Source organism: Hippopotamus amphibius, chromosome 11, assembly GCF_030028045.1.
Source record: "Hippopotamus amphibius kiboko isolate mHipAmp2 chromosome 11, mHipAmp2.hap2, whole genome shotgun sequence".
Taxonomy (NCBI): domain Eukaryota; kingdom Metazoa; phylum Chordata; class Mammalia; order Artiodactyla; family Hippopotamidae; genus Hippopotamus; species Hippopotamus amphibius.
The window spans coordinates 54,731,718-54,758,403 of record NC_080196.1 but is presented as its reverse complement, the minus strand read 5'-3'; the positions used below and the strand labels follow the sequence as shown (position 1 = coordinate 54,758,403).

The following is a 26,686-nucleotide window of genomic DNA, read 5'->3' as shown; positions in this document are numbered from 1 at the left end:
GCGGAACGGGAAGGGCCCGGGGCCTTGGCAAGGGTCCTCCAGTGGGAGACTGGGGGGGGGGGGCTGCGGGGCGGCTCCTGGGCAGAAGGGCCGGGGCCTGGCCGGGGGAGGTCCTCATGGGGCCGGGGCCCGGGTGGGGGTCCTCCTTGGGCCATGGGAGACGAGGCCCGCGGGGCAGAAGGGCCCAGGGCTAGGGGAAGGGCCCGCGGCGGGGTCCTCCAGTGGGAGAACGGGGTCGCGGGGGGCGGCTCACCCGCGGCGGGGGCCGGCTCTCCCGCGTCGCCGGCGGTGGGCGCCAGGGTAACGGCGCCGTCCCTCCACACGCGGATCTGCGCGGCTGAGCGCACCCGGCGCCGGAGCTGGAGGCGGCCGGCGTCCACGGCGCGTAGGGAGCCGCAGCACTGGTAGCACACGGCCCACGCCTGTTCCTCGTTGATGGGCTGATTGTAGAGCCGCAGGATCTCCTCCAGGCTCAGCGCGTCCTGCGGGCCCGCGGCCGCCACGGGGTCCGGAGGCCCTTCGCCGCCCTCCGGGCCGGCCGGCTGAGCCATCTCGCGGGTCGCGCCGCACTCCGGGCGCCGCGTCTCCTCAGCGGCTGAGCATCATCTCCGGTCTCCGCCGCCGCCGCCTCATCCCCGGAACCCCGCCCAGCGGGCCGCGCGCAGCGGCGCGGGGACGGGTCGGCAACCGGGTCGGGGACGGGCCGGGGGCCGGGCCGGAGAACTGGACGGGGAAGGGCCAGAAGACAAGGCGAGAGCCTGTACGCCCAAGATCGCCGCCAGCCCGTAGCAGCGCAATGGCGTCCACGGCCCCGCCCCCCCCCCCCCCCGGCGGGCCGGCACCGGATGCGCTCCGCCCCAGGGGCGCGCCCCGCCCAGAGCCCCGCCCCGCCTAGAACCCCGCCTCTACGGTCCACCTGGGTATGCCCCGCCCCCTGAGCCCCGCCTCTGTCTCGGGCTCTCCTTGCACTCCGAGCTCCGCCCCCAGGTGGGCCCCGCTCCCGGGGGTCCGCCTCGCCCCGCACTTGCACCCTCAGCTCGCCAGCTCCAGCGCGCTGGTCCAGCCTCCGCGCACTGGCCGACTTCCTAGTTCCCTGGCCTCGCTCCCCGCGTCCCCGTGCCCTGCACTGCTCCGTCGGGTACTGTCGCCTTCAACGCACCGGACGTTTCGCTTGGATAACCTCCCTCTCCATTCCCAACTTCATCCTAAGCCCTCCGAGGACGGGGTCTTTATGTGTTTTGCTCACTGGCTTCTCCCAAGCGCACAGATTAGGGCCTGGGGTACAAGCTTGCTGCAAACAATCTGCAGACGCCCTTCGGATTCCTTTCTGACGTTTGTACAGCTCTTCATCCAAGATAATGTTCCCAGTGACCACACGCCTTGTAGCCCAGTTAACCCAGTCCGTTCATACCTCATGGAACAGATAGCACAGGGGCAAAAGTGGACTGGGGCATTTAGCTATAGAATAAAAGAAAGAAGTCCTCCTGGGCCTAACTGAACTCATTAAGTGTACAATAAAACATAATTCTTAGATAAAACAAATTGCTCATTGGCAAATGATTTTAATTGGTAGCATTCCACTCTGAGACTAGTCCTGTGAGAGAACCTTACAGAGTTGAAAGCATCAACCAAGTAAGAAATAGATCTATAGTAAGTACCAATAAACCTTATATGGCAGTTTTATGTGCAGTATTAGATACTGCACTCTCAACTGCATCCTGCAGTAGAAATTACAACAGTCGATTATTAACGCCTAAGATACAGCAGGAGTGGAGAGAAGAGAGAAGGCAAGAGGATATAAAAGTACGAAAATGAAAGACAGAGGAGGAAAAAGCTTCTCCCTAGACACCCTATTATAATTTCATTACAGGAGATACAAAACAACCCTTTAAAGTAACATCACTTAATTATGGGTTCATAATCCAGTTAGTAAAAATGCACTATGTGTGCCACATCCCTGAGAAGAAAAGGTCTAATTCCTTATATGATATAGCATAAGATGGATATAGATATATAAAACCTCTTGATTAAAAACATATAAACAATTACTAAATGTTGCTATTTTAAAAGTTTAGACCCTTTGTGAATTTTGAAAATACTAGCTTGTTTTTTTTTTACTTTTTGGCCGCAGCGCGCAGCATCCTAGTTCCCCGACCAGGGATGGAATTCGCGCCCCTGCAGTGGGAAGAGCAGAGTCTTAACCATTGGACCGCCAAGGAAGTCCCTAAAACACTAGTCTGAGCAATGCAGAAAAAACAGAGGAAGGGTCTACTTTTATAGACAACAGCACCACCTTCTGGCCTTATGGGTTATTGCTGCAGTGTTGCACTTGGACAACTTACAGCCAAAATTCACTAACATTTTTGTCCTTACCTCACCCCTCAAAAGACAAGCAAATGATTTAATCAACTGAACAACCCATGAGCCAGACACCTGCTACCCATGGCACAGGGCAGCAAGTAAAGCTAAGAATGACAGGAAGAAGGAAGGAAGTGGAAGTGAGGAAAAAGAAATCCAAATTTTATCTCAAATGTAACCTTTAAAAGATGCAGTCTTTAAAACAAATTCACAACAGAAGGATTTTTTTTCCCTTCCTAAGTGATAAATTTTTTTAAATATGAAGACATTTTAGTAAGAAAAATACTTTGGCACTGAATCACAGGGATACACAATATTACATACAACAGAAGGGCTTCTGTGGTGTTTTTGCCAAATTCATGACCGATATACTGTATATAAAGTAAATTTCTTGCCTTTGTGAGCTTATGTGGAATTAAGTTGATGCAAGATGACAAGTTAAATTTTTGATGTTCCTTCTGTATGCAGAAAAAATAAAAGGTAAATCCTTAAAAATCCTAGCTATCTTCTATTACAAATCTAGTCATTGTATACCCTGAACACTTGATGCTTTTTTATACAGACAGTATAATTTTACTAATTTTTATATGATTTTCAGAATGCTTTGCAATTTTTATAAGTCCCACTATCCATTCACCCCCAGGACTCTTAGAAAGTGACTGGTGACAACTCAAAGGCTCTCAGAGACTGACACGATCTCCACAGGTTCAAGCAACACTGCGGGATAACCCGGGACCATCCTGTTTTCTCATTTTCAACTCAAACTCAAAGATTCAAATACCTTTATGTATAGTATACTCATTCCAATTTCTGTCATTGATTTTATTCTTTTATTCTGTGGCTTCACCACCCTTAAAAAAATTGCTCTGTGTAGTTTAAAATATCTGAACAACTCAAATCAACATTTGAATACCATTTTCAAAGTGCTGTGAGGTCTGTGGAAAGTAGTGACCTGTGTTACTCTGAACATGATTTTAGTTTTTGTTGATTTTGTTGTTGTACTCATTTAAAAAATGGAATCCTTCAAATGTTTTCTTATCTTATATTTACTTATCATCTTTGCAGAATAAATGTACTTCATGCTTCACACTTGATGTGCCGGCTGATCTGCTCCGAGGCTTTCGGGGAGCACACTGCCTGTGCAGCCCAGGCTTATCCCAGACACTCCCAGACAACTGCTCCTAAGAGGCACATTCACCTAGAAAAGTGCACCAAAAAGGAAAAAAATAGAACAGCATATTTTTTCAGTGTTATAATCTAAATTTTCACTGCCCACAATTATAATACCTTATAACTTTACAGTGATATTTTATATTTCCAAAGTGCATTCTCCAGTTACACAACTTGGAGATCAGATATTATTTAACTTACAGATGACATCATACAGATGACAAAATACAGGGCTGGTAATGAAAGACGTAGGACTGGGATCCCGCCTCCTGACCAGCCCAGCTCTTTCTGATATGCTAAAACGTCTCCCTCTGCCAGCCCTGAGCAAGAAAAGAGTCCTCACACTTCATCCGCCCTGCACCAAGCAGGAGTACAATAAAAAGCAGTTATTTTAAATTTGTACATACCAATGTGATCAATTAAACTTCTGATAGTTAAAACACGTTAAATAAATGATGTGATACCCATCTCCCTTGATTGGTCCTTGTGAATTCATTAGCACTTAAGTTTCACGCTAGTGGTTATCTCCCCATAGTACTCATCTTCAAAGCGATCTATAGGACTCATCCCCATCACAGGGTTGTAAATGATCACTCCTCTAAGGAGGCTAATTCCATCAACAATCCTAAATGCAATTTGAAACTCCTCTCTTCTAATTTCAGTTATCAGATTGAACACTAACCACAAATCTTTAAAATCTGTCCTGAAAACTAGCATGCAACCTTATATGCTGAACTAGAAGTACATAGGCCAGATAAGAACACAACAAAATTGGTTTCCTCAGGTCTATAAACTTGAAAAGAATTAGCTTTTTTCTTTCTTATGGCAAAGATACATGTTTATTGGAAAACATTTAGAAAATATCCATTAATGCCCTTTTACTAAGTTATAACCAAAGTTTACTAAGTTATAACCAGTTATAACCTAAACCCACAACATTTTCATTCTGTATCATCCAACAGGTTTATAAGTTTACTTATCCTACCGTGATGAGATCAAGTTACATACCTAGTGCTAAAAACTGAGGAAAAGTAGAACAAGGTAAAACTTGAACAGTAGCATATTGGTGTGTCCATGAGGGACTCTGGAAAATCCCAGGCCAAATAACAGTCATGTTTCACCTTCTTAATGTGATTCTCTTTTGAAGCAATTATTTTTAAACCAATAAGGAGAGATGGTAGTCTCATTCTGAATGCACATGAAATTATTAGCTTCAATTAGTTAAGAACATTTGATTTGGAGAAGACCTCATAGATCTAAATCTTAAGTCAAGCCACTGTTTTGCTCTTAGGGAAATTTGAGTCTGCAGGGGTTAAGTGATTTACTTTAAATTACTGTTAGTTGGTAATTCAAATATACTTCCTATAACATAAGCATTCCAGATCCTTTTTTTAGCCATACTACCTAATTCTCATGGGATTTCAAAAGGTAGGTTAAGCAGTAGCTTACTTCTTATTTCCAATGGGAAATAGAAAATAACATAAGGCACAAAAATGTCTTTTTTTTTTTTTTGGCCGCTATGCACAGTTTGTGGGATCTTTGTTCCCTGACCAGGGGTTCATCTCAGGCCTCTGGCAGTGAAAGCACCAAATCCTAACCACTGAACTGCCAGGGAATTCCCAAAAATATCTTTGATAGAAAAATGTTGATGTTTAACAATAACTGCTTGAAAATACAGAATTCTCAATAAAACATTTAAGACACCAAGGTTTCAGGCTGTTTAAGCTAAAGAGACGTAATCCACTTTCAGACCAAAGTCATACGTTATTGATGAGACAAAGCTAAACTATTTTTTTCAAGCCTGTTAATTTCTGCTGATCTTCATACCAAAATAAAAGAAAGAAAAATGGCCCTTTTTTTGCTCAAAAATCTTGTCTTAAAAAAACAACAACAACAAAAAAAAACACCTTGTCTTTTTCCCCTAATATACACAGAGGGAGAAGTATGGGGCTGTTCTCACATCTAGAATTCTACTCTGACCCTCTGAAAGGCTCATTTCTCTTCCAAAGTCAACGTGTAAGCAACATACATGTGGCTTACCTTTTAATTAAATTAATTAAATTACATAAGCAATGAATTAAGCACCGTCTGTTTCTCCTTTAAGCCTTGCCTTGGTAATTTTTGTGGAAGGTTATAGTTACGGCTGTACTCCTTACATTATTCACTCACTGTTCTGTGCACCTGAATTCCTGTGGCCTCTTGATCCTTTCTCAAGGGTCACTCATGGAGCATTTTGTCTTTCTTCCTTCTACTTGCTGCACATGCTCATTCCTCTCAGGAACTGAAAGTGTAACCCTTGCTCCTACTTTCTGCCTAGTCATCATAATCCTTTTAAAGGGACTTTAGAAGAAAATCATTGACACTGAAATTCATAAAGACATGACTGCCAGATTTCAACCTGAAGCTCTACAGTATTTTAAACAAATTTTCCTTTTAGTGGTATTATTATTCCCTTGCAAGATTTGGTAAGTAATGGTCATTCTTCAACTGTAATACTTTCATAATGCCACTGACATTTTCAGTTTTAACTAAATTATATATATTTTTTCTTTTTAGCAGAAGCAAATTTTAATTTTACTTATGTTACAGGATTATAAACATTGGGCCAACTTTTCTCATCTACAGCAGAGCACTGAAGTAACCACCCAGATAATTTAAGCCAACTATTCACAACCTTTATTCTGATTTAACACGTAACATAGAAGACATTCATTTATATAACATTCCTACAAGCATATCTAGGGATATTTGAAATTCTCTGCCACCTACCTATTTAGATCTCCACTGATTTCTCTCCACTCAAGAAAGCTTGTCATTATGCAAGACAATGAACATGACAAAATTAACGCCTAACAGCATAGGCTTAAGCGCCTTAAGTGTGCCTTAATTATTTTAGAGTAAATTAACACAACGTTAATACTTAAAATTCTTTCACAGCACCTAAAAATATGTAAAATAACTAAGAAGAGTTTATAAAGTAATAAAAATGTATTAAAAGACAAGAGATTACCCACAACTCCAGGCAGGTCCCCTTCCATAATCTCATTTTACAAACAGGCAAATGAGGCCCCGCCCAGAAAGATCAGCCTGCTACAGTCCTGTCGCTATCAAGTCAGACATGAGACCACATCTGGCCATCAAGTTTTATCTGTACAGATCACAACATGAAAACTAGCATTTTTCAGTGATATAGTAGAGTACCAACTGATTGAAATCTCTATTACACATATCTTAGAATAAAAAAAAAACATGTAAAGACATATTCAATATTTCTTAACCACTGTGCCACCAGGGAAGCTAGACATATTCAATATTTCAAAAACACTTCAATTAATTCTGAATATGTCTTTGAAAAAGAACCTAATATTGCCAGGGAAAATTAGAAAGAAGTAACTATTGGGGACTTCCCCGGTGGTGCAATGGTTAAGAATCCGCCTGCCAACGCAGGGGACACAGGTTCAATCCCTGGTCCCAGAAGATCCCACATGCCACGGAGCAACTAAGCCCATGTACGACAACTATTGAACCTGTGTGCAGCAACAAGAGAAGCCACTGCAATGAGGAGCCCACACACCACAATGAAGAGTAGACCCCGCTCACTGGAACTAGAGAAAGCCCACGTGCAGCAACAAAGACCCAATGCAGCCAGATAAACAACGTTTATTAAGAAAATAAATAAATAAAACAACTTCTACTGGTAATGTACAAGCTATTTAACCAATTCTTACAATCAGGTTTATTAAAAACTGAAGGTCATTACCACTGACTTTTCAGGAATAAAAAGGTATAAAGGAATACCATGAACAATTGTATTATATATCAAAATTAGATAACTTACATGAAATGGACAATTCCTAGAGAGGCACAAACTACCAAAACTGCCTCAAGAAGAAAAATAGACAATCTGGATAGACCTCTAACACCTGAAGAGATTGACAGTAATCAAAAAACTATACAACGTAAAGCCCAGGCCCAGATGGCTTCCAAATTCTACCAATTAAAGTGAGAAATGACAAAAAATTTTCACAAACTCTTCCCCAAAAATAGAAGCAGGGGGTAGGGGGGACACTTCCAACTCATTTTATGAGACTAATATTACTCTTGATACCAAAATGAAAGACATCACAAAAAAAGTAAACTACAAACTAGTATCGTTTATGAATACAGACACAAAAGTCAACAAAATAGTACTAGTAAACTGAACACAGCAACATATAAAAAGAATTAAACACCTTGACCAAGTACAATTTGTCCCAGAAATTCAAGGTTGGTTTCACATTTGAAAATCAATTCATGTAATACATCACATCAATAGAATAAGAAACAAAAGTCACATAATCATCTCAATAGACACAGAAAGAGTATTTGACAAAACCCAGGAGGCTTTTGTGATAAAAATTTTTTAAAAGAAGAGTAAAATGGAACTTCCTCAAGGTAATAAAGGGCATCAATGAAAAAACCAGTTAACATCATACTTAATGGTGAAAGAATAGGTGATTTCCTTTGGGATCATGAATAAGACAAGGATGTCCGCTCTCACCACATCTATTCAACACTGTGCTGGGGGTACTAGCCAGGGCAATTAGGCAAATAAATGAAGAAGTGAACATTCATTTCCAATGTGCAAAAGAAGTAAAACTATCTCCCCTTGCAGATAACATGATTGTGTATAAAGAAAATCCTAAGGAATCCACCAAAAGAAAAAACACTATTAGAATAAGTGAGTTCACCAAGGTTGCAGGATACTTCAACATACAAAAATCAATTATATTTCTACACACCTTCAATGAACAATCCAGAAAAAAAAATCCATTTACAATAGTATCAAAAAGGATAATAGGAATAAATTTAACAAAAGAAGTACAAAACTTACACTCTGAAAACTACAAAGCATTCTTGAAGGAAATTAAAGATTTAAAATAATGTGAAAACAACTCATGCTCATGAATCATAAGGTTTAGCACTGTTAAGATGGTCATACTCCCCAAAGCAAGGCAAAAATTCAAGGCAACCTTAGAACCCTGCCTGCTTTTTTGTATAAATTGACAAGCTGATTCTAAAATTATTCATATAGAATTGCAAAGGACCCAGAGTAGCCAAAACAACCTTGAAAAAGGACAAAGTTGGAGAACTCTCACACTTCCCAATTTCAAAACTTACAAGGTAGTGATAATCAAAATATATGGTACCAGCACAACAGAAGAGACCAGCACAACAGAAGAGACCAGCACAACAGGAATATGCATTAGTGATTATAACTGAAGTTGTGTTTTCAGTGTAGAATATGCTATAAACAATATATTGAGGTTCTTCAAAATTGGATGGCTTAAAGTTTATGTGTTTGGTTATTTTGTTAAGCTTTTATAGGGTTTTGCTAGTCTCAAATGATTTAACTACCAACTGCTGGAAAGCAATGCTACTTTCATTGGTATAAAAGGTAGGTGCATGTTAAAAACACACCGAACTCCTGTACTTATCTACTTAAGTAGAAAGTACAAAATTGTTATCTAAGTTAATGAAAAAAAATTATGTAACTACAAACTGTAGTCTAACCTAAGCTATTTTCTTGTTTAGTAGAGCATGAAACCAGAAGCGTGAATGAATTAGTATAAGCATTCATGGCTTATAACTAATGCCTTCTAATGGGCAGATATCTGGCACAGAATGCTACTTTATGAGCAATATTATTTTCAAATATAAAGTCTACAATTCATTTGGCTCAACTCTTGTCTTTGCTAAGAAGTAGAAAAATGGGTTTCAAATGTGTATACCTTCCAGAACTGCAGGTCACAGCTAAAAATGTACACCTCAATACCAAAACAATCTTAAAGGCATCTCGAGTGTTCGGTTAGTTGAAACTGAATTTAATAAGTTTTATTCAACAAGTTCATGCTTGAGTAATGAAGTTTCTAGGTTTCTGATATTCTATTAAATATATTTATCTATTATATATTACATATGTAGAGAGAACTACATTAGTGCACATATTGCCAAAAAGAACACATTAGGGCTTCCTAGGTGGCGCAGTGGTTAAGAATCTGCCTGCCAATGCAGAGGTCATGGGTTTGATCCTAGCTCCGGGAAGATCCCACATGCCGCGGAGCAACTAAGCCCGTGTGCCAAAAAAAAAAAAAAAAAAAAAAAAAAAAAAGAACACATTAAAGCATTATATTAAAAAAGATTACAATTTTAATAGAAAAACAATTTTTATGACAGAGCTAAATATACAAGGTAAATTAAATTTTAAAAAGAAAAATTACGAGTAAGAAGAGTAGCAGAACTCTGATAAAAGGACTGAAATATTTGGAAATAAACCACCTTTAAAGGAAAATATTAATTCATGCCAGACTCTATTAAAGTGCATAAAAAGGAAATTTATTTTAGAACTTACACCAAAGGCGCATGGTAAGTACATGTGTTACTCTGATACAATAAGGCAGGAAGCCCAGCCTCAAAGATAACACAGCCTTGATCTTACATATTATACAGTCTGCCTCTTAGTACATGCCTCATAAACAGTTTGTTCCAAAAGCTGAAAATGACAAGCAATTTTCTCTGTTGATAGCCTTGTGAGTAATTCTGGCAATAGAGTAAAAAGTCTTAATTCTTATCTTGCTATTTCTTTAAAGTTATGTCAGTCTCTCAAGAAACTTCTGATCATTTTCAATAAAAATTGATACAAGAGAGATATTTTCAGACTTTTTAAACAAGTTAAATCATAAATATGTATCATATGTAAAAATAAAACAAAAAGTAAATTTTAGGATATTTTTAGTTTTAATTTTTAAAAGATTAAATCATTTTATTTGTGATAGTGAATTACAGTGATGAAAAGAATAACTTGCACAACCAATTGGTAGAGAGTCACTTTCCTAAGAAGCCCAGCGGGTGAAGGAACTGAACCAAGAGCTGTGCAGTGAGGCTGATGGACCTGCAAAGCAATCCCATCAGGCACCTTCTTATGGTCAAACGGCTACAGCCTCTTCAACACTCACTGTACTCAACGTAAAAACACACATCAGCATGGAGGCGCTCACAGAGGCTTATTTATTATTATGCCTCACATAAAGATTCTCTGATTTAGATTCATCATATATACATGGATGTTTTTATCACAAAGGGAAAAAAAAAAACTGTGGTTTCAGATGGACTCCATGAGAGGGTAGTAATGAACCCTCTGACCACAGAAAATCAGCAGCACACTGCCAATACTAATTACAGAAAACAACTTCTCAACATTATATAAAAGGGTATGATAAATTCTTTATAAAATACCCAATTCACTTTCATAATGAATCAAACTAACAAATATTTATGTTATTTGTGTACTTCATGTGCAGTTTGTTACTAAGATTCAGCTTTTCTGGTACTAGTTTCTTCCCTGCTCCTGCATCCATGTCTTCCCATAACTCTCTGGAAAGTCACAAATATCCCTATGATTATGGTTAAACCATAAAAGTAGTAAATTCATCAAAACGCATTTTCACCTATGTAATAAACAACTCTGTTGTGAAGTTAATTTGTCCTAATTTATATAAAATAATCCCATCAATCTATGAAAAATAATGATCATATTAATTTTACTATGGCTCGAACCCTTAGACAAATAGCTTTCTGATTACCTGTTAACGTAAAGAAAACTAAATTTTATATTCATATTTAAACTACTAACTAGCATTTATTAAAATAGGATATATACTTAATTCATACTAACTTCCACTCAGATTTACACAAGCTTTTCATCCTAAATTTTTAAATACACATGATTTTTTTCAAACATTATTAGTCGGGTATATACAAAAGTGAAATGACACAATATCATATCTCCACAATATCATAATCCAAGCCAGACTGTGATTTTTAAAATAATGAACCTCTAAACAGCTAGTAATGTATCGATACAATGTGTAAAATTCCAATAAAACACAGGTATATTCTTATAGAAATGTTAGTCCTATAGTACTGAGCGATATTTACAAGCAAACATGATCCAAACAGCACATGCAGATTCAGGGTAAGTAAACACTCGGACACGAACTGCCAGTCGCACTTGGTCTCCACGGCAACAGATTATTTCTTCACAGAACGGAGACCTACAGAAGAAAGAAAATGCATTCAATTAAGAAATGAATTTAGGTTTTACTTTCTTATTTTCAAGAAAGTCAGTATTTGAAATGATTTTTTACAAACCTATCTCTGCTACCAACAGCTCTTTAATTTTGGTAAAACTATTCAATTTACAAACTATTTCCTCATAGTCTATAAATTTTTAAAATTACACTAGACAAGATCAGTGATCCTCAACTAGAATGCACCAAAATCACTGGGAATATTACCCCGAAGTCTCTAGAGCTACATTTCAGCCTTAACAAATCACAACCTGTGGCAAGAGGATAAATCATTCTAAAAGCTCCCTGTGTGACTCTGAAGTCATTCCTAAATCAGTACCAGACTGATCACTGAGATTAAATCAGAAACACTTAAGACATCACAGATCCCACCATACCGAAGACATGTGGCAAACGCACGCCGCGCATTTCTGTACACAAAGTGTATTGGGAACCCTTTAAATGTGTGACCATCAGGTACAGCCCTCCTGATGGCATCCTGAAATTCTTCATTGCCCGCAGATATACTTGTTGTACGCTCAAATTCGTAAGATGCCAGAGCTGGTGATAAGAGATAGGAAAGCTGGTCTTCCCAAACAGTAGTGAGGCCAAGATCCTACAGCAATCGAAAGGGAAAAAGAAAAAGTGAAATACAGTATTTTAAAAACCAATTATAATTAAAATGTTGATTATTTTAATGGATGCCAAGAAAAGATTTTTAAAATCTGTCATACTTTTCTTAATTTCCTATTAATTATTATAAGGATACATAGAAGTAAAAATTATAAAAGGAACCACAAGTATCAGGTTTTACTTCTTAGAGAAATAACAAAAATCAGCGAATACAATGATGTTCATGAAAGCTCCAAATCCTGTACTTCCTTAATATCCACAAGAAGAGACCACAAGGAATCATCCTACTGTGGAAGACACAGTGTCACTGAATTGAGGTCACATTTTATTTAACTTTAAAGAGTTCAGCAAGATTGAATCTGCTTAACTTGACTGCTCCCACCATAAATTCGACTGTAGTAGGGGAGAAAAGTCAACAAATTGCACATATAATTAAACTCAAATATTTACCAACCACTTATTCTGTAAAAGGTACCAAGACCCTCGGGGAGTTTAAACCACTTTGAAGGCAATTCTAATGTCATTTTTAACATCAAATGAGCTACTGCTACCTACAAGTGATTTTTTTTAATGTTACAAACATAAACTCAAAATTCTAAATATTTTGATTATCATAGTACATCTAATTTCACATTCAGTTATAACTGATTTCAGGTGATCCCAAGGTCCATGATCACCTACACTCTTCCTGTGAATCTCGCTGGCTTACAGCTTACACAAAGTAACTCTTATAATGGAAAAAAATATTTGTTTCATTTGTAAACAGGAGCTAAGAAAACTGAAAGGCAATACAAGCAATGGAGCGAAGGAGGCAAAGAGGCGGGAGGCAGGGGATTTGGCTTCCAGTCGACCAGTGAGCTGGGGCCCTGACCCACCTACAGCTGCAAACGCCACACTACAGAGACCACATTAAAAATCTCCCCAAACATAGCCCTAAACGCTTTGAGGAGTTGGCAAGTAGGTAAGATTTAGAGGCCAAAGCTAGGAGTAATTGGGCCAGAGAACATACTTGATACATCAGCTTGCCTCTGATGGTCTCAAGGAACATGAGAACCAGGGCTCATCCAAGGTGGGGCATCTACTAGGGAATCCCAAATGTGAATTAGAAATCAATCTTCTGTAGAAGTTTTGGACTCTAGTCTTTTGTTGATTACATGTGTGACAATTTTTCCCACCCCAAGGCTGCTTTTTCACTCTCTTAATGGTTTCTTTTGAGGAACATAAGTTCTTAAAATATACTAATCTCCTCCTTTATGATTAGTGGTTTTTATGTTTCCCTTAAGGCCCTTTACAGAAGAAATCTAAATGGCTAATAAGAAGCTTGATCTCAGTAGTAACCAGGGAAATGCAAAATAAAGCCATAATGAGGATACCATCTTACATCTAGCTACTTTAATGTAACAGAAAAACAAAGCTTACTAAACAAACCTGGAAAAAAATGAATGTGAAAAAAATTAACCCAATATTTTCAATGGGGAATTATTTGAATAAGTACTTTACAAAAAGGAAACCCAAACAGTAGTATTCACAAAAGTTTGAGCAAGTCCACCGTTCTTCATCTCTAAAAGTATTGGTGAATTTAAAAATTTTTGAATCTCAGAACTTTACTCTCATGACTTTCAAAACTACAAGCTTCATGAAGAAAGGGACTGAATTTGTTTTGTTTAGGGCTAGAATAGTGACTGGCACTGTTTTACACGCCAAAAAAAATTGTTAAATACATGAACAAATGAAAAAAGGCAGGAAAGCACAAAGTTCAGTGTAATCACCTTCCTGTGCTCTGACACGAGCAGCCTGAGCTGCATTTCAATCTCATTGCTCGTCACCGAAGCATCGATGGTGGAGGCGCACAGTGGTGGGAAGGGAGGGAGGGATGTGGTGGCCCCGGGAGCACACACAGACTTAATAGCTTCCTCACTCATGGGTTTCCACCTGGACTCGTCATTCAAATCAAACACACAGCTTTCTACTGCATCAGAGGGCTGACAGTTTCCCAGGAACATCTGATGATTGAAAACACAACCAATTGTTCGATACGGGTACAACGGTTTGGGCTGTTCAGCAGCTGGAGGCTCATCAGGATTGGTAGGTTTGTGGAGGTACCTAAAAAAGGTTAATCATAATTTTATATAAGAAGAACTTAAAAACGAAAACGACAGCAGCTTATTGAGGAAAAAAATATTGTAACACGAGGTCATAACTATTTCCCAGGACTAGAGTTTAATACTTGTTTTTCCTTCTTACGTTTCTACAGCTTGACTGCTCTACGTTAACTGTATGGCACAACTTACGATACAGAAACCAGCTTTATTCCTTTAATACAAGGATATATTCTGTGTATAGCATTAAGATCAGAAACGTCTATCAGATAACAAAATAATTTAGTTACACATTTTTAGGCACAACTGAAATGATTATCAACCAGAGAAAAAGGAAACCCAGGAGAATGAGAAGAGGGCCCAGCTCTGTGCCTTCAGAAACTCCCACATTTGAAGACAAAATGAAGGAGAACAGAACAGCCAGAGAGGAATAATGAAAACTGAAACATGGTGCTGTGAGAGAAGCCAAGGAAGAGAATGTCCCAGGAAGGAGGGGACATTTCACTCTTTCAAAATCTGATGACATCAAAAAAAACCTAGTGGATTTACCAACACAGAGCTGGTAACCACATCAAGTTTTCAAAAGAAATGATTTACAACTTGTATTTATTTTTAGATTTAGGGATGATCATCAGAAAAACATATGCCAGGACTTCCCTGGCGGTCCAGTGGTTAAGACTCCATGCTTCCACTGCAGAGGGTTTGATGCCTGGTTGGGGAACTAAGATCCCACATGCTTTGGGGCATGGCCAAAGAAAAAAAGAAAAAGAAAAAACATATGCCAATTACACAAAATTAAAAGTAGACATAATTTACTTTTTATTAATATCATGTTGGTAAAGAACATTTTAGGTGTGCAAATTTTCTTAGAGCTTAGTTCATAGCTATCTTACTTCAAGTAATTTTTTACATAATCAAAATTACCAATACGTGCCTTTGAGTATCATCAACACAAATGAAGAACCTATAGTTTAAAACATTTACACCTTCATGTTAATATCCTTATAACCTCAGTTGACACACCTGTGTCCTGTTAAACTCTCCCAGAAAGTGATGGCTCCATCAGTCCCACACGTCATTACCCACGCGTGGGGCACTCCCTTGGCCTTCGTCCCAACACAGACAAAGGCTTCCAGCCCGTACCCAAGAAGGAGGCTGCACAGGAGGTTGGCATGGTCTTCACAGTCTCCCTGGAAATGAAAGGAAGTAAATTGAACTATTTACTCCTTCACATTATTTCCTCAGTAAATATCTAAACACAAAATTGCAATTAAAAAGTATTACTAAATTTTCACTTGCAATCATTAGCCCAGTGTTAAGCTAAAACAATGAGGGTAAAAAAGAATATACAAATTTCAGAAACGCCTTTTTTACAAAGTCAGTGCCTACAAATCTGATAGTCATAACATGCACGCTTTAAGATTCCAAAGTTTATAAAGAACTCATACAACACAGAAAGGAAAGCAGTAAGAATTTAAAGATAAACAGCTAAATTTAGGGCATGAACACACAAGCTAACAAATCAATGGCAAATAAATGGGAAAATAAATTAAAACAGTGAATTAAAGTACAATATCTATATATGATCGGTTTAAGGAAATATATACATAGAAAAAATGATTGCATAAAAGAACAGAATGTCAACAATGGCTAAAATTAGGGTAGGTGATATTATACATATAGTTTCCCCGTAGCTAAACTTTCTTCGATAATATTATATTACTTTCACAATTTTAAAAAATTATGAAAACTAAAAATAATAGAAAATATGATATTTTCTGTGAAAAAAAGTATTAAAATATTAGCCAGTAAGGCTATAATCATGTGAAGATATGTATTTAAGTGTAGAACTACATGTAACATAACACTGAGGTCAGGGCTAGAGGGAGGGAGGATTTCTTCCCCCAGATTTGCTCTTTCAATTAAGAATAAAACAAATAGCATCTTATAATTGTTAAATTGACTTTTGAAAAGTATAATATCCAACCTTTTAGACTCAGCTATTTCTATTCACTGAGACATTTTATTAGAAAAAAAATTAGAAAGAATAATAACAATACAACCAAAGATATTCAATACAAAAATTCATTCACAGTGATATCAAAAAAACTGGAAGCAAGCCTAACTTAGCCAAAAAAAAAACAGTTCCTATGACGGCAAAGCAGTTAAGTAGATTTTATACATCAACTTGTGAAAACTTCATTCAGCCACTAGAAGAGAGAGATCACATGGGAAAATGTTCATAGCGTAATGCTAATTTATAAAGCAGGGCACAAAACTTTTATTTACATCAATTATAATTATGGAATAAATGACATATACACAGGAGAAAAACATAAAAATAGATGAAAAATAGAATTATGAGTGAAATTTCACCTTTACTGTTGTAAAGCTATTGTTTATGCAAGAAAAATATTTTAAATAATTTTCAAACTTCTAAGTCAAGAAGTGCTTTCTCTTCTAATAAACTCAAGAAAATAAAGTAGTGAATCAAAGGGGGTGATTATGTGTTTTACAAAAGAATTATTTAGATGATAATTTTAAGTATGTACCATTCCTACTATACTTGAAATTTTTATTTTAAGTTTAAATACATACACACAGCTTTTGGGAACTACAACTTGGGAATAAATGAAAATAATTTTTTTGATAAGTAATGTTTAACTGTTCTCATTTGTCTTTGAAATAAAATCTTTCCGATTGACAAATCAATCTCTAAACAGTTTCTTCCAATACATAACTTTTGCCTTGCGAATACCCATATGTACTATTTACACAACTTCAGACTAAAAATTATTTCAAAACAATAATACATTAAAGAAATTTCTTTTTTTCTGTTCTGTTTCAACAGAGTTGGAACGCTAAAGACAGTCTTGTTTTCATAATATTCTCAACATTTTTAGAACACAGAAAATTAGAAAGTATCCCATAATCTATAAAATTAGTTTACTGAAATCAATTCATTTATGTTTAACATCAATATATGTACACAAATTCTTAAATATATACTTATATTTGAAATTAAGTAAAAATACCATGCAATCCAACATTTTTTTTCCATCACCATTTTGTACTACCATTTTCTCTTTAAAAAAAAAAAAAAGTACCATCTAAGCAAATTTTAACCCTTGAAGAGTACTAAAAGACCATGGTTCTGGTCCTGGTGCTATCTCTAATTCACTGTTCAATTTACCTCTCCACCTTGGTTTCTGACACTATAGTACTTCTAGGTCCCTACATCTCACAAAAATCACATTATGTTAAATAACAAACTACATGAGAAAATAAAGATGCTAAGTTTTTTCTTTATGTATTGACATTTAAAGGTTAAGGGAAATGGTGAAAACAAGACCATGACTTGTTCAAATTGACAATACGTACTTTCTTCCTAAGTTAATTCTTTTACAAATACACTATAAGTGCACAGTAACTATGACTCTCTTTTGTGTATGGGATACCTTGTTCCTACAGAGAAAAGCCAGCAGAGTGCACCACTGCTCCTGTTTACCGCCTCCTCCAATCACAGGGGCTCTTTCGTAACCGAGGACATTAACAAACCTTGCTGCTTGCCTTGGAGTATCCAGAAGCCGCCCAGCTCGAAGCGGTTTCACATAGGAACAGACTGGTCTGTTTATCCCATTTTCATCCTGGAGGAGAAGGGGAAACATTATCTGTAATGAGGGTAATCATTCCCAATTTGAACACTGTTTCCTAGAATACATTAATGAGAAAATAATTCTGGACACCACTTCTTGAGTGCTTACCTCGATTTAGCACTAGGCTGCTGAGTGTTGTGCATACAATTTTTCTTTTAATCCTCACAACATCTCTTATTACTTTCATCTCATAGATGAAGAAAATGAAGCTACAGCTATTACACAAACCCTGAGCCATCTGACTCCAAAGCCTGTGACCATCCTACAACCCAGCAATCCTGCTCCTGGATTTACATCCAAAGCAACTGAAATCGGCATCTCAAAGAGATACCTGCACACCCATCCTGGGTCACTGCAGCATTATTCACAGAGGACAGAAAATGCCTACGTGTCCATCAAGGGATAAATGGATAAAGAAGGTGTGGTGTGTATGTATACATAACAGGATATTATTCAGCTCTTCCATGTGCCATTTCTCCAATCCACTTCCTCCCTCCTTCCCTCCCTCCCTGTCTCGGTCCCCTCTCTGGTCCGAGATTTCCACAGGGCAGTGAAAAACCGCACCTCAGGCTACACAGACAGCAAGGAGCCAGTTATACTTCAACTGGTTTCTCTTCACCCTCGTTCTGACGTCACTGCCACCTTCCTGCCCAGTCATTCAATGTATAGACATGCTGTCGGAAAGTTAGAAGCCATTTCCCGCATTTCCAGCACCAGTCAACTAGGGTCTCCCATTCCCAAGCTCCTCATCTAGAAACTGAACCATTTTTAGCTGTCCTAAAATCTAGGGAATGTAGGGTAAAGCTAGACAAATGTACAGGATCTGAGAAATATCACTCAAAGTATTACACTATACACATATGAAAGCACCTACACAAGGCTTAATACCCATAAAATATTTGATTCCTCAGAAGTTGTAAAAAATGTATCTGATCATTTATCTTATGTTGGTTTATTAATGAGAGAAAAGGGGCTTGGATACAGAAAAAACAGAGACAGAGGGACCTCCCTGGCAGTCCAGTGCAGGGGTTCCCAACGCCTGGGCCACAGACCAGTAGCAGTCCAAGGCAGGTCAGGAACTGGGCCACACAGCAGGAGGTGAGCGGCGGGTGGGCTCCGCATGGCTCACATTACCACCTGATCCATCCACCCCCACTCCCCTACCCTTGTCCAAGGAAAAATTGTTTTCCACGAAACCAGTCCCTGGTGCCAAGAAGGTTGGGGAACACTGGTCCAGTGGTTAGGCCTCCAAGCTCCCAATGCAGAGGGCCCAGGTTCCATCCCTGGTCAGGGAACTAGATCCCACATGCTGCATATAAAGATCCCGTGAGCCCAACTAAGACCCAGCACAGCCAAATAAATCAAAACAAATAATATTTTTAAATAAAAATAAAAATAAAAAATAGACGCAGAGATACATAACTAAAATGCTGTAAAATATTACTGGTCACTAACTTAGAGATCCTGGTTAAATAGAATTATTACATGTGATACTGTTTGCCTTAAAAAAAATACCCTAACAGGACTTCCTAGGTGGCGCAATGGTTAAGAATCCGCCTGCCAATGCAGGGGACACGGGTTCGAGCCCTGCTCTGGGAAGATTCCACATGCCGCGGAGTAACTAAGCCCATGCGCCACAACTACTGAGCCTGCACTCTAGAGCCCATGAGCCACAACTATTGAGCCCATGTGCTGCAACTACTGAAGTCCACACACCAGGAGCCCATGATCTGCGACAAGAAAAGCCACTGCAGTGAGGAGCCCACGCACCACAATGAAGAGTAGCCCCCACCTGCAGCAACTAGAGAAAGCGTGTGTGCAGCAACAAAGACCCAACGCAGCCAATAAATAAATAAATAAAATAAATAAGTAAATAAATTTTAAAAAAATACCCTAACAAAAAAATACATGCCTACGCTCCCAATTTTGCACGTGAAAGTTGAATTTACATATAAATTGCAAAGGATCCTAGTACTTAATTATTTAGTACAAAGTATCAATCAAGGACACACTTCAAGTTAAACAAAATGAGGTTTCATATAGTTTAAATTAAATATATTCAAAAACGGTTTAGAAAAACAATTGAAAAAGAAAAGCAAAATAAAACAAAGATTGTATTATGTCACTCACCTACTTACTACTGTTAAGAGAGTATCACAAAATCAGCATTCTACTTTACAAATAAATTTTCATTTGTCTGGAATAAATACATTTTACAAATTAAACTTAAATGAAATTTACATTTACAATAGTAAATCTCAAATACAGGTGTGAAGCTTTTCTCACATAAGTTACAAACCTGTGCAAAAATCTTAACCAGCCGTGAATTATGTGACGGTCGAATTTGCAAATATTCTCTCCACCATTGCTTAGCATATACAAGAAATAACCGCTCTTTCTCTGCAGTTTTCTGACGTTCCAAAGCAAGCTTGAAATTTAAAAAAATACTTATTAATTTATATTCATTCTTTTTAATTAATTACTACAAAATACGTAACAAATCTATGCACTTCCTCCATTTCTACCACTACCCTAATCACAGACACCACTGTCTCCTGTCTGTAAGGACCTCCTAACTGGCCTCCCTGTTCTCACACTTCCCAGGACAATCCCATCTCCATATAAGTCAGAGCCACCTTTTTCAACCCCAGACAAAATTTTTAAATAATGAATCATAATTGTCTTTCTCTTGCTTAAAACTAATAAATGATAATTTTCTAAAAAGAGAACACTTTCTAGGAATAACAGGTAAATATACTACTATGAAAACACACAAAGAAGAGAAATTCAGGATTATTTACCTGTGTGTTCACTACTTCCTGAGATAATGTTTGATTGAGTGGTGGGTACATCTCAAGTTTTATATTTAAAATTCCCACAGAAACTTTTGATTCTGTGCCTATAAATGTAAATAAATATAACTTCAGAAGTTTCAACACTATGTATATTTAACCAAAATAATTTAAGAATTTTTGTGCTTTATCACTTACATAAAGATAATATTTAACATCATCTTTAATATTCATATTAAAAACGAACCAAATAAAATTAGTGTTTATTTTGTTCAAAGGCCTTTACCTAGTTATAAGATTACCTATTTCCTTAGCTTCCTAGTCACATTTTAAGGGAGTTTTCAGACCTAAAGGATTTATGATTCTTGATTTTTATCTTCATTAAAAACAAAGCCAAAGCAACTGTTAACACCTCATTCTCAGAAAATATTTGTACATTTCGTCACATATAGTAATTTCCATTTATCCCTTTCAATTTTTTACGTTACATGTGAGTACAAATTTTTAATCTATGCCTGGATTTAAAGAATTAGAAACAAATATACTTCTCACCAGAACTATTTAATATTTCTTTGATGAATCAGAAATTTCCAGGTCATTACTATGATTATCCTGTTAGGCCTATATTTGAAAAAAAATAATGGCTATCTGTTCTGAGAATAAATCTCTTGGGATTCCCCTGGTTGTCCAGTGGTTAAGACACCCTGCTCCCAATGCAGGGGTCCCAGGTTCAATCCCTGGTCAGGGAACTAGATCCCACATGCAGCAACTACGACCCAGTGCAGCCAAATAAATAAATAAATACATTTTCTAAAAAATCTTCTACATAAAGCTTTCTCTCTACTATTTACTTATGGAAAAGCATATTATGGGTCTAATTTATCAAAATCTAAATTACTAAAGCCCTACCGTCCACTGGCCAATTCTGTAACCAAATTTCAATACCACAAGTATTGGGTTGGCCAAAAGGTTCATTCGAGTTTTTCCGTAAGATCATTTTGGCCAACCCAATAATTCCATTATATGTAGTATTTAAAACAGTGCAGGTTTTATTTTGTCTTTCATTCCACTAGCAAATATGTATTACATATCAGGTGGCATGCAGGAGTCCAGGGAAACAATGGTGACAAGACAGGTATCATCTCTGTTCTCACAGAATACTACCTTTGATACTGACATGGAGCTAATTAGCCCTTCTCTGAGCTCTTTTCCCACCTGTAAAAGGTTAGAGGCATATCCATTCCATGTTCTACAAGAACCGCTGGGGCAGGAAGGTCCTGGCACTGACGGGTTATACAGTATTCTGGGCTGTGCTGGAATGGAGATTGTCACGTATGGGTGAGGGCATGCGTGTGCATGTGAATAATCTTAACTTTCTTTATAGCAAATAAATTTGGGAGAAAAAAAGCCCTCAAGATTTCTTTATGCATCTCCCAGAAAAAAAAATTTTTTCCTAAAGATAAGGCCAGCGTGACAGTGAAGTTCTATATTCACACTACTCAAGACATTTCCTAAGACTACAATACTGGAGTGCAATTGTAATTCCAATGAAATTCTTTCTACATTTCCCTTTTGGTTTACAAAGGCATTTTTAAAATGTAAAATGTATTTACAAACTGTGGCTATAAAAAGGTAACAGTAATATTAATCATCATACCTACACCCATAAGTTCCACAGTAAGACTGGTCACTCCATTTTCTGAGCCCAAAACCGATCGCCATTCAAGAAAATAGGATGCTACTAAAGTGGTCTCAGCAAATATGTCTGTTTTGATTAGCACCATATGAACTGGGTCACTTATTGATAACATTGTTGTTGAATCAGCCATTCTAGTTCCATCACCTAGCAACATAAACCAAAAAAATTATACCACATTACATATCCAGTTAGGCCAACATAAAAGAATTCTTTCATTAAAAAGGATACTAACAATAAACATATAAAATCAAACAGAATAAGTTGGCAATGCCTCAGAAAGCATGCGACAGACTGGGAATAAAAGTACAGTCCTATTTGTAGCACTAACTTTTGAGAGGACTGGTGGACTGTAACAAATTACCTAGTTACTTAACGTGTATCGGTGTTTTCTGACCTTGAAGAGGTAAATCTGCTCTTCAAAAGCACATAAATAAAGTATATGCTATCACAACAGAAAGCCTTCAAATGTCAACGTTATTCCCCAAAATACCTTTACCTCTAAACGTCTAGAAACAACCACTGTATTATCTACACAAAACTGAAAGATCCAGCACCTTGGAGTTAGCAATTTAAGCCATTAACCACCTTATTAAGGTAACATTTTTCACTCAGTAAAAAATAATAAAACTTCAGTAGTGCATTAGCCATCTCAGTAATCTAAAATTCTGAATGTATAATTCTAAAACCTTGTTAAGTTTACAAATATAGAGATTTTGATACTGACAACTAAAATATACAAGATACCTTTACAGAGAGAAACTGAAACATGACAGTAATCAAGCATCATAATTCTAAAGTCATAAAAACGAGTTACAGTTTCACATCTAAATTCTCATTTGTAAAAGTTATATAACATCATAAATCTAGCCATCTTTCATAAATGAGGAGGATCCTTGTCTCATTCTCCATCTAACAAGGATTTAAGTTTTTATTACTAAAGAAACAACCATTAAAACAGTCAAAAAATAATCTTCAGGGAAAACTAATTAGCAAAAAATAAAGCAAGAAGGTAGGTAGAAGTAGTTTATGTAGATAAAAGCAGTGAGGGAAAAAATAAAACAAAACACTGGGGAGATTCATCCAATATAAATCTCTCCTTAAGCAGAAGTTGTTAAAGTTGTATTGCAACAAGACCTAACAAAGATTTACAAAATTAAATGACATTATTGCTCCTTACCTAAATTTTCTCTGTGTACTTCAAGTAAAAAGCCATCATGAAAATCTGGTTCACAAGCACATGGAACAGGTTTAGAACGAAAACGTTGGTTTCGAAAATGTAAACATAAAGTAAAGGTTGAACAAGCTTGTCCCGGTAAAGGCTCAGGTTCTTGCAGATGTTCCAAGAAAGCTTTTCCACCCAAAACCTGAAGGTAAAGATACCTCCGTGTTGGATCAATATTAGCTGTAAAGTGTAGCAATATATATGAGGAAACTGCCAATTAACTTAAGCAACGTGATCAAGACAACAGGAAATAATAACTTGACAAAAATAAAACCAAAGACTAAAAAAAAAAAAAAAAGAAAGAAAACAAAAGAGTAACAAGTTTACTAATATACCAGGCCCATCTACACCCCGGAACGAAAAGATCCATAACATGCTATCATTTTCTGAATTTTCACTCTGGCTTCTTTCTCCTGGCTAGAAAGTAGTCAGAGCTGAGGTTCAGGATACCTTTATTTTTTAGATGCTTTTCCAGCATTCCTTCACCTCCACAAACCAACTCGGACAATTACCAACTCAGCAAGTATACTTGTTAGAGAATTACACTACCACTAAAAAGCAAGGCTATGCAATTTATAAAATACATTAATAAAACATGAGAAACAGGTGGTCCTGTTTTTGCTTCCACTCAGCTATATATTAAATCTTCTGATATACCTCATGCAAAATAGAATCCAAGTTTTTTGGATGATTAATCACAGAAATATAAGTATTTCATGCTGAGAAAAAAAATTGAAATGTTTTCTATCAAATATTAAACACTACAGTATATGGATACGCAGTTCTATCCACAACTAAGTTAATGTTAAAAAGAAATACACATACTTTTTTTTAACAACGTTGACTGTCTGTCAGGAAAGTCAACAGGTTGTTTTGGAGGGGAAGGGAGTTCTTGATCAACATTATCCTAGAATAGCAGAAAAAGATCAAAACAAATTAGAAAACAAAAACTATAGTTAAGCAAGTAAATGCCAATAATGGGATTAAGAACTGAACCAAAAGTAGATAGGATAAAACCCCCTCAAAAGTTAGAATAACAAAAAGCCTGCCAAAACAGTAATGCAACTGGTCACTCCTAAAGTCTAACATGAAGGAAATAATGATCTTTAAGCCATATCTAGAGAATGCTAAAACAAATTCTTAACACTTCACGGAAGGTTAAACTTTCTCCAAACCTCATATAACATCTGGCTTGTGATTCCACCAGGAACGGAACTGATTTTAATGAGGAAGCGACTTTCATACAGCAGAAGCTGTTACTAGGTCAATTTTTATAACAAATGAGTTTATAAACCCCCAAAACCAAAAAAGGATGCTGTACTAAAATACTTATTCCCTGGTGTACTATAAACTCGGTCCAATTTTTACATTACATTACCCAGGTATTGAGGTCACAGTGTCTCATTATTGTCTCATTTTCAAAAGACCTAGTTACTAATTTGTGCAATGAGAGGCTATCACCTCACTACTGACCTATTTGTATGAAAAGATTTACAGACTCATGCAGACAATTATTTTCTTAAAGAAATTGGTAATTTGTTCATCTTAGAGAACACAGTACCAAAAGAATGTGTTTATTTTAAAAATTAGCTTAATCTAGAAAAAAGATCAGTAAAAAAGAATTAGGCTGGAGTGAACTAATTCGACTAATATACTTAAAGTTACACACCTAGAAAATAACAAGAGAAAACTCTTACTATAGAGGGAGTAATCAGGTCCATAACTCCAATTTCACTGACACATAATCCTACCTGCTCCATTCAAGGCTACAGTAGCTCATACTTGAGACAAGGATATTACTAGACAAACCGGTCTTATTTAAAAAGCAGTTTTACTAAAAGGAGAGGCCCCAAATATGTACCCTATGGACACTGTTAAACATGAGAATATAGTTAGACTCTCAAATTATTCCCTCTAAAAGATTACTCACAGTAACAAAATTAAGTTCTTTCATCACATCATCAATGATTCCTCGGCGCCTAAGGGCTTTGATCAAATCTTCCGTTGATAACTGTTGTTGGTCAGGTGCCAATTCTTCCCGTATGGTCTCAGCAAGGATTTCTCTTATCCTGCCGTGGACATCCATCTGTGCAGAAAACTCGCATTACGACTTACAACGTTACAGAGCAGTCAAAGACTGTCAACTAACCTCTTTCTAAAATACTGACCTCTAAAATAACAATAACCATGGGAGACTAGATAGACTAAATTCAAGAAGGCTTCTCAAGTAACAATAAATGTAAAATTGTTACCGAAATTCACTGAGAATAAACATAACATTTAAAAAGAAATTTAAAGATGAGTCTTTTAGTACAAAACCTAGAAATAAAAGCTCTACTAGTTTACCTATTACCTTTGCTAGCATTTCCCCACAAATAACACTCAACGGAAACCAGAGTAAAGCAGAGACCTGGAGAAGATCAAAGGCTGAATGTCAACTTTCAACTTTTTAGACATGACCGTTTATGAATCTGGGGGACAAAATGCCATGTCAGGACCACGGCCGGGCTAAAAGACGCCGACACCCGGCACAGGTGCGCGGCGGGCGGGAGGTGGCTGCTGCGGGGCCCTAGCTGAGCCCCGAGGAGCGGCAGCGCTTCCACCCCAGACCCCCGGAAACCCCTCCGCCTCCACCTCCCCCCATGAAGCGACAGCCTTCGGCCCCACAGCCGTGCTCCGCTCCGCGGGGCTCCGCCGCCCGCCTCCGCCCGGCCCCCGCCGCCTCGCCTTGCTCAGCTGCTGGTGGATGAGCTGCTTCAGCTCGGACGCCTTCTCCGGAGGCAGCGACATGCTGGACTCCCCTTCTGGCGCCGCGACGGCCGCAGCGTCTCCGCGGCGGACGGAGAACCCGCGACGGACCGAGAACCCGCGACCGCTCGCCTCGCGCGCTCCCGGGTCCGCCGCGTCAGGCCTGCGGGGGAACCGGGCGGAGCTAACTGCTGTTTCCAA

General features: G+C 38.0%; 2 protein-coding genes across 9 annotated transcripts in view; both read right to left on the bottom strand.

The window, feature by feature from the left end:
- The window catches only part of SPIRE1 (spire type actin nucleation factor 1), a 214,381-nt gene extending 213,564 nt beyond the window's left edge, over positions 1-817 (bottom strand). For all 7 annotated transcript variants that reach the window (XR_009047974.1, XM_057698892.1, XM_057698893.1 and 4 more), the window contains exon 1: positions 254-817. Coding sequence is in view for 6 of the 7 variants with exons in the window: in XM_057698892.1 (XP_057554875.1) it covers positions 254-551 (298 nt within the window). In the remaining variant the exon portion in view is untranslated. The remainder of the gene's footprint in view (positions 1-253) is intronic.
- An 8,930-nt stretch (positions 818-9,747) lies between these two features.
- On the bottom strand, positions 9,748-26,633 carry CEP76 (centrosomal protein 76). 2 transcript variants are annotated; one of them, XM_057699729.1, is made up of 12 exons: positions 26,465-26,633; positions 25,668-25,823; positions 24,563-24,644; positions 23,693-23,917; positions 22,474-22,659; positions 20,826-20,923; positions 20,324-20,452; positions 17,827-18,015; positions 15,392-15,558; positions 14,039-14,372; positions 12,035-12,252; positions 9,748-11,621 (listed from the first exon to the last, which is right to left on the bottom strand). In XM_057699729.1, exons 1-12 carry the CDS (start codon positions 26,525-26,527, stop codon positions 11,483-11,485), a joined length of 1,986 nt encoding a protein of 661 aa, XP_057555712.1. In that variant the 5' UTR covers positions 26,528-26,633; the 3' UTR covers positions 9,748-11,482. The 2 variants fall into 2 exon arrangements, with proteins under 2 accessions (XP_057555712.1, XP_057555713.1); XM_057699730.1 differs by having other exon boundaries at positions 23,693-23,737.
- Between the last annotated feature and the right edge of the window lie 53 nt (positions 26,634-26,686).

Bases quoted from the DNA above. Each gene is read 5' to 3' on its own strand.
- CEP76 (XM_057699729.1), bottom strand. From the start codon at position 26,527: ATGTCGCTGCCTCCGGAGAAGGCGTCCGAGCTGAAGCAGCTCATCCAC. The intron at 24,645-25,667 runs GTGAGTAATCTT...CTGCTATTCTAG, and splicing joins AAGAACTTAATTTTGTTACT to GATAATGTTGATCAAGAACT. The intron at 18,016-20,323 runs GTTTGTAACTTA...CTTCTCCTCCAG, and splicing joins TGGTTAAGATTTTTGCACAG to GATGAAAATGGGATAAACAG.